The sequence below is a fragment of the Elaeis guineensis genome, chromosome 15 (assembly GCF_000442705.2).
Source record: "Elaeis guineensis isolate ETL-2024a chromosome 15, EG11, whole genome shotgun sequence".
Classification (NCBI taxonomy): domain Eukaryota; kingdom Viridiplantae; phylum Streptophyta; class Magnoliopsida; order Arecales; family Arecaceae; genus Elaeis; species Elaeis guineensis.
In genome coordinates, this window is record NC_026007.2 from 68,685,856 (window position 1) to 68,694,712 (window position 8,857).

Below are 8,857 nucleotides of genomic sequence, written 5' to 3' on the forward strand. Positions count from 1 at the left end.
GAGTTCATGACGATTCGTCTTTTGGAGGGTCGACCCAAATCTCTCACATTCCAATATTGGATAATTATGATGTGTGTGTCCAACAACAACCTCTACAGAGCTCGACAAAAGCAAGAAGAAGATCATTATTTTTAACAAAAGAGTCTGATGACTTGATACTACAAGGGAGCAATTAGTTACAGAAGGTAGGGATCTCTCTATAAATCCCTAAAGGGCCAAAGGATAAGATAGTCGGAACAGATATCAATAAGTACGTGGAAGAGACTTACTAAGCCCAAACAAAGACCATAGTTAGCCAAAAAGAGGTTGTGGTATTCATCATATTTCAAGCTGCACTAGACAGCAAACTTTCAACAGATTTGTTGCAGCATTCCTGTTCAAGCATTTTGATCCTGCCTATAGGGTTGTTGGTGAGCTTGACAATGTCGCCGGCAGTCAAGGAGTTAATGAAGAGGGACTCGACCTCTAATCTGAGAGCTTTAGTTTTCTTGTTATAAAGGCGGATGCTTCTCTTGGCAGCCGAAGAAGATAGACCTATACACTACAGGAAAAATGGTCATTAACGACGCTATTAATGGTCATTAACGACGCTTTAAAGCGTCGCTATTTCGCTTTACGACCTTCGAAAAGCGTCGGCAAAGCGTCGACTATGTAAGAGTGGGGACGAATAGCGCCGATGCTTTTTAAAAGCGTCGTTATTTTTTAACGACGCTTTAAAGCGTCGTAAATATTTACATTAACGACGCTTTAAAGCGTCGTTAAATTGGTCTTAATGACGCTTATAAGCGTCGTTAATGTAAATCTTTACGACGCTTTAAAGCGTCGCAAAAGAAAATTTAACGACGCTTATAAGCGTCGTTAATGTAAATCTTTACGACGCCTTAAAGCGTCGCAAAAGATAAATTTAACGACGCTTTAAAGCGTCGTTAATGACCCGCGTGACAGTACAGTCTACCAAGATGCTTTTCGAAGCGTCGGCTTTTTGTCTTTAACGACGCTTATAAGCGTCGTTAAGATAATTTTAACGACGCTTATAAGCGTCGTTAAAGGTTTTAAGAGGAAAAAAAAAATACAGATATTATCTAAAAAAAAAAATAATACAATACATTCCTGTACGAAATCATATCACACCTGTACAATAAACATGTACAATACAATAAACATGTACAATCACCACATTCACATTCACACCTGTACAATCACCATCATTCACATCAAAAGCAAGCTGAAATAGAAAATTTAATCAAACCAAAAGATAATATTTTATATAAATAAAAATAAAGTACTAATCGTCCATTACAATCAAGAGTAATATAAATAAATATAAAAATACAACAAAAATAAAATAACATCAATCTGCAGGCGGATGGTCGTCGTTGTCTCCACGTGACGTGCCGCTATCTCGACGGGTGCCTGATATGCCAGGAGCCTACAAAAAACATATCAAAAGTATGATTTGCATATCTATAAATAAAATATATAAATTATTAAATTAATATAAAAATATATATTTAATATTATGTGTTTACCTGAGATGAACCATACATCTCTAATAAAGATGTAAGGCGATCAATCTGTCCCCTCATGGCCTGCATCTCGGCACGGCTCTGTCGCATCTCCTCCATCTCAGCGGCACGACTCTGTCTAATCTCCTGTATCTCCGCCTCGAGTCTGCGAACGCGTGAATCCTGAGCATCTGCTGCAGCATGCTGCGTATATCTACTAACCTCAGATAACTGAGTGGGGGTGACTCCTACTCCATAACCCCTCACTCGGCCGTAGTGCTCTGGTCCCATCAACTCTGTGAATACCTCGGCCTCGATACGGTTCTGCTGCGTAGATGCTGCGGACTCGTCGTCACGCTCCGCAATGAGAGATGTAGCCCTCTCCTGTATTTTTTTTGAAAACAAGAGTTATACATTAATAGCTAACAAAATTAAATTTAAATCATTGCAAAAAATATAATATTAATAATACCGTACATATAAATCTCTCGACTCATCTCGAACAAAAGTACCATCCTGATGAGTATGAGTCATCCGGTAAAACTCCACTTGTCCGGGTTCCCTCCCATGCTCATCCTCCTACACAAATAATTTCAATTTTAAGCAAACAGTTATGATAATTTAAAAAAATATATGAGTATCATGATACAGACATGGTCCACGATACATAATGATATTAGTTATATAAATATTTGAACATAAAAATTAAAAGTTAATTATGAAAGTTTAAGGAACATACAAACTCCTGTCGGAGTCGTGCATAACTCTTCGACCCCGATGTATGAGGAACAGACTGAGCTGCTCGTGCAGCTCTACCAATAGCAGAATAAGTCTGTAAAATAAAGTAAAAAACTTGTTATATATACAATATATAATAAAAATCAATATTTTTATAAAATATTTAGAAAAAAAAGATAATAAACAGATAATATACCTGTGCCCTCTCGGAGAACCAATAATGAACCAACTCCATCCACTGATGAGGGGGTACATCAGGAGGACAATTCCTAGCAACCTCCTCCTCTGTCATACCCTGTCTCATATAGTCCTTCTTCAATTGTGCTCTATATTCTTTCCATTTGCGGTTGAGAGACTTCATTACAAAATCATGAGTGGATGGAGGGAGAACAAACTTGCTCTATAAAAAAAAAGTTAAATGAAATAAATTATATAAATGATTAACAATTTATATACAGTATGAACATCAATTCATTACCTCTATAACTCGGAGGAGCTCAACTTTGTACGTTGGAAGCATGTCATTCCATTTTGCATAGCCCAACGGACATGGCTGAGGCCTCCGAGCAACAGTCCCCAAAAATGAAGTCAATAAGCAGGCAGCTTTCTTAATTGGCTGACCTAGCTGATTGCACTCCACAACAATCCTCTCGCCCTCACGCATCTGCCACACATCTCGTACTACTGTGGGTCCGCGTCTGGGGCGTACTCTCCCGGATCCGTCTGCAAAAAATACATAAAAGTAACTATATCATAAATATACATAAAATGAAATAAAAAAAAATTACATGAAAGACAATATATACCCTGCACGTGTATCTCATCATCTGGCTGATGAACAGGAGGATCGTGCTGTGCTGATGATGAAGGACAGGGCTCAGAATGCTGTACAGCTGAACTGGCCTCAGGCTGCTGTGCTGAAGAAGACGTACCGGCCTCTGTCTGTGAAAACTGAAACTGCACACCAGCATATCGTCCCCTGCGACGCATGATGTCACCTAGCATTTATATAAATAAAAGGTAGAATCAGTTAATATATGGAGTAAAATAACACAATAATTAATGCAAAATATATACATCATAAATAATTATTACCAGTAACAATCAAGCAGTAGTGTTTTCTTCGAATTCTGTTCTAACCAACGTCGTCGTAGCATTTAAATCATCAGCTGGCACAAAATTGTAGGGCATACATTGTGTATAAGTGTCATCGTCATCATCCTCCACTTGGTTTCCCATATCATATAAGTCTCTAGGTTTTGTTTTGATGACAGTAAACCAATCTTTATCTTTTGCGTCTTGTACATAAAATACTTGACGAGCTTGAGATGAAAAAATGAATGGGTCATCCTTCAATAACACACCAGTGTGTATCAACCTTGAAAAATTTACAAGTGTAAATCCATTTGCATCTTGTTTCAAACCCCTTGGTGAGTTTATGTCTATCCAATCACATCTAAACAGTACTACTTTAAATTTTCCATAATAATCCAACTCATAGATATCTTTAAGTGCACCATAATAGGATTTTCCATCCACTTCCACCATAACACCGCTATTCTGTATTTTTCTAAATTTCTCCCGTTCTCTAGTATGAAATTTAAAGCCATTAATTATGAAACCGTTATATCTATTCACAATCTTGTTAGGTCCTCGAGCAAGAGCTATTAGTTCATCTGAATTATTTGTCTCCATCATCTTTGATACCTAACAAAAAATGATATGACGAAGTGCAGTTGAGTTATCTGATATTAAATATGTATCAAAAATTAATATATCCCATAATTAAATATAAATCACACCTGATTCGAAAGCCACATAGGGAATAACTCGACCAACCATCGCTGTTCAATCCTTGCATTAGGACGAATGTTATGATTGGCTCGTCTCTGATAAATTAAAAATTCACTGCATAAAATATAAATATATCATTTAGAACATTATATCTAATATAAAATTTAAATTTTGATGTCATTCCTTAAATATACTAACCTGCGATGGTCAGATATTATGTCACTATGAAGTAACACATAACGATGTGCTTGTGCTAAGGATTTTTGATCAAGTACAATACCTTCACCTCTTCCCAAGAATTTTCCAGCAGTTAAGAACTTATACAGTTCTGCATTCTCCACAAAGTCATTATGCCGTTGAGGTCGACTAAAAATAGTCTCTACACCTTGAAGATATCTTGAACAAAATGTCAAACATTCATCCGCAATATATGCTTCAGCAATCGAGCCTTCGGGATAGGCTCTATTTCGCACATAATCTTTAAGACGCACAAGATACCTTCAAGAATTAAATATTTATTAAAATATCAGTATGCTGTTGTTTCTAATAAAATTATCAAAAGATTTAAGGTTTGCAATAATACCTCTCAATAGGATACATCCATCTATAATGTACCGGTCCACCAACTTTAACTTCTGAAGCTAGGTGAATGAGCAGATGTACCATAATAGTGAAAAATCCAGGAGGAAAAATCTTTTCCATCTGGCAAAGTGTAATTGTAATATCCGATTCTAACTGATCAAGTTCCGAGGATCAATAACTTTGGAACATAATGCCTTAAAGAATGACGATAATCGAAGTACAATTGTAACTACTTGTTTCGGTAATGACGATCTTAAAGCTATTGGAAAAATATCTTGCATCAATATGTGACCATCATGACTTTTAAGATTTGAAAGTTTTCGATCCTTTAGATGCACACATCGTGAAATATTCGATGCATATCCATCGGGTACTTTGATACTTTTCAAAACTCCCAAAAAATTATCCTTTTCTCGAGCAGACATTGTGTAACATGCAGGAGGCACATAAATTCTATCATTAGCAAGCATTTTAGGATGAAGTTCCTGTCGGATACCCATTTCTTTTAAATCAAGACGTGCCTTCATGTTATCTTTGCTCTTTCCATCAAGGTTTAAAAATGTTCCAAGTAAATTATCGCAAACATTCTTCTCTATATGCATGACATCAAGATTGTGCCGAATAAGATTATGTTTCCAATAAGGTAAGTCAAAAAAGATACTTCATTTTTTCATAAATGTTTACTTGGCTGTTGTGTAGATGCTATCTGTGTGTCTTCCTCATTTTCATCCTCGAAATAATTATCTGGATCTTGAAACAACTCTGCATCTATAGTACTGATACTGACTTCCTCTGGTAACCCTTCGTGCACTGAGCTTTCAACATCATCCCTTCCTCTTTTTTTAGAGGACTTTGAGTGCTTACCATAGCTGTAATTCATGCCATCCATTTGTCTATGAACATCAGTTCAGAAGGTGGAATAGGGGCACATCCCAATTCTATAGTACCATCAAACAAATCTTTCTGAAATCGAAACGGATGATTTGCTTCCAACCATCGACGATGTCCCATGTAACAAAATTTACCTCCATGTTTTAACCAAATTGAATGTGTTGAATCTCTACAACAAGGACATGCGACCCGTCCCTTTGTACTCCAGCCAGATAAATTGGCATATGCTGGAAAATCATTAATAGTCCATAACAAAGCTGCCCGTAGTTTAAATGTTTGGCCGTTGGAAGCATCAAATGCATCAACACCCTCCCACAACTGTTTCAATTCCTCTATCAAAGGCTGTAGAAAAATATCAATATCATTGCCTGGACCCTTATCTCCTGGAATAACCATTGACAAGATAAGTGATGATTGTTTCATGCACATCCACGGTGGCAAATTGTAAGGTATCAAAACGACTGGCCAAGTGCTGTAGGTAGAACTCAGGGTCCGAAATGGATTGAAGCCATCAGAAGCTAAGCCAAACCTAACACTGCGAACATCAGAGGCAAAATCAGGATGCCTATCATCAAATGCTTTCCATTGAAGACTATCTGCTGGATGTCTCAACATTCCATCCTTTGTACGTCCTTCATGATGCCATCTCATTGATGAAGCTGTTTTTGATGATGCATAAATCCTTTTCAATCTAGGTATAAGAGGAAAGTAACGCAATACCTTGGCCGGTTTCTTTTTACTCCGTGTTGCATCCAATTCATTCAGTACATCATCTCGATCTTCTTTTTGTGTTATCCATCTTGAAGATCCACATACATTGCATGACTCTTGATTAGCGTTTTCATCCCGATATAACATACAATCTTTCGGACAACTATGAATCTTTTCGTATCCAAGATCCAATTCCTTTACTACTTTCTTGGCTTCATAATACGATGGTGGTAAACGAGTGCTTTCTGGAAATGCATCCTTTAATAACTTGAGCAGCATGGTAAAACTCTTTCCAGACCATCCATTCAAATATTTTATATGAAATAAATGTACAAGAAAAGAAATCTTAGAAAATTTTGTACAACCCGGATATAATTCTTCGTCTGCATCTTTCATTAAGGTGTGATAACGAGCTGTCTTATCATTAGATGTATGTATGGGCTCCTCAACATGCATACGTTCCGTATGCGTACATCCATCAAACATCCCAACTGTTTCTTGTATACTACTGGATTCTCCTAAATTTTGAACATCAAATCCAAAAGCATCTGTGATCAAACCCCTTATATCATCATCTCTTGCAGAATTGTCTTCTAAGCTAGTGGATCCGCAATGAGTCAGGGGTTGGTTACATGATGATGGCAACATAGATTCTCCATGAAAAATCCAGTCGGTATAACCTCTTAAAAAACCATTCCATACCAAATGTTCTTCAACATTTTGTGGATCTAAAGAAGAACTATTTACACATTTCCGACATGGACATAAAATCTTTCCATTCAAACTACTTTTCTCCATACCAAATTTAATGAAGTCATGAACTCCATCTAAATATTCTTTACTATTTCTTGGTTTATTTATCCAACTTTTGTCCATTGTAGAATAAAACTGACCGAACTTGCAATTTATCTAAAAATAAAAAAAATTATACAATCTATATTAATGCAATGAGTAAAAAATATCAGTCATTTCATAAAATCCAAAAAAATAACAGCTACATAAAGTTTACATAGTAAATGCTTGCTATCATCAACTAATAGGTAAAGAAGGTCCTATCCCATTCAGAAAATGCATTAATTCTATAGGTCAATTACAAAAATCAAATGATATGCAACAAGAGCCGAAAAAAATTTCGGCAGCATTTTCCCTTAGTTCTTCCGTATAGGAAGAACAAAAGAAAATACCATCCGAAATTTATTCCGAACCCTCAGCATACCATTTGATTATGGTAATGACCTATAGAATTACTCACATTTTCCAAACTGTCCATACTGGACAATCAATTGATCAATGTACATAATTCTTTTATCCGTACAAAAATAAATAAATGTACGGATACAATAGAATATGTACATTAATCAAAAGATGGGTCTATGTTTCTATGCAATGCAATTTTTTTTTTAAAATTAATTCATAATTAACATTGCCTGGCATTAAATTCACAACCATCATAAAAACACCCATGAAAATCTACTTAGCATGCATTTGAAAATCTAGCCATTTCTGTGATAAAAAGTTGCAACTAATACTACAATTTAATGAGAGATTATCAACCAACTTGAATATTTCACAATGATATAGAAAACTATGCACCATGTGCTCATAATCTCCATATAACAGAAAAGATATTTAACTTTTCAATCATAACAAAATGAAGTCTAATCTGATAAATGAAAAGCTTGATATCTCGCTAGCATTAGGCTAAGAGCCACAAGGAAAAAAAAAAACAAGTGTCATTTGATTGGACTGATCAGTAGTATGTGAACATTAGACCATACAAATCAAACAAAGCCACTTTCAACCATAAATACATGTCAAATAAGGACATACAAACTAGATTTGGGTAGTCACATCCTTTGTAGTTTACCTTAGATATTATTAGAATTTTTTGGTACAAATCTTGAATACCGTTTGATCACTCATTTTTATTGTATTATGATATTCCTTGCATAACCTAATAGAAACTACTATTTATACTTTTCACAAAAGGGAACCTAGTGTTATTTATTAAATAACAAGTTTTATTTGCATTCTAGCGTGCCACTGCAGCAAACATTTTGCAGCTCATAGGTTTTCTATGATTCCAACACAGCGGTGATACTATTGTCATTGTGAAATCAGACTTGATGATGTGGCTTTTCCATTGGTCAAAGTCTAACCAGTCCTAGCCTAACAAATCATCTTTGCACGCGATTTTCCATATCAAAATGAAACTAATCCGGAACAAAGGCATGCAAATCCCCTCTCATCAATGGATCTTACTCCTCTCATATATGTAGGGTACGTCAAAACGAAACTAATCTGAAAATAAATGAGGTAGATTTTTGATAAATAACGGTTTCTTCCCTCATATAACCAAATAGGGAATTAAGGATGATCAAGCTGAAAAAGTTAGAAAGAAATATTTTCTACTCATTTCTAGGGGTCTGATCCTTGACATCCCAAACAAAGCCAGATTCATAATTCCACACATATGTCTCTAACTTTCCAACAAGTTCCTTAGCTGATGGGGCTGAGATGATGAGGTTGCGAGCAGCTTGGGTTACAAATCCTTGATCAGTGGCTTTGTCGAAAAGTGACAGCAATGAATCATAAAAGCCATCAACATTTAAAAGGCCAACTGGTTTCTTATGGAT

General features: G+C 35.9%; 2 protein-coding genes across 2 annotated transcripts; both read right to left on the reverse strand.

The window, feature by feature from the left end:
- Positions 1–1,238: 1,238 nt before the first annotated feature.
- On the reverse strand, positions 1,239–1,821 carry LOC140854130 (uncharacterized). Its single transcript, XM_073249588.1, has 2 exons — positions 1,530–1,821; positions 1,239–1,429 (listed from the first exon to the last, which is right to left on the reverse strand). The coding sequence occupies exons 1-2, from the start codon at positions 1,794–1,796 to the stop codon at positions 1,352–1,354; spliced, it is 345 nt and encodes a 114-aa protein (XP_073105689.1). The 5' UTR covers positions 1,797–1,821; the 3' UTR covers positions 1,239–1,351.
- A 396-nt stretch (positions 1,822–2,217) lies between these two features.
- On the reverse strand, positions 2,218–4,750 carry LOC140853991 (uncharacterized). Its single transcript, XM_073249111.1, has 5 exons — positions 4,046–4,750; positions 3,050–3,241; positions 2,722–2,966; positions 2,440–2,643; positions 2,218–2,337 (listed from the first exon to the last, which is right to left on the reverse strand). Exons 1-5 carry the CDS (start codon positions 4,083–4,085, stop codon positions 2,218–2,220), a joined length of 801 nt encoding a protein of 266 aa, XP_073105212.1. The 5' UTR covers positions 4,086–4,750.
- Positions 4,751–8,857: the final 4,107 nt, after the last annotated feature.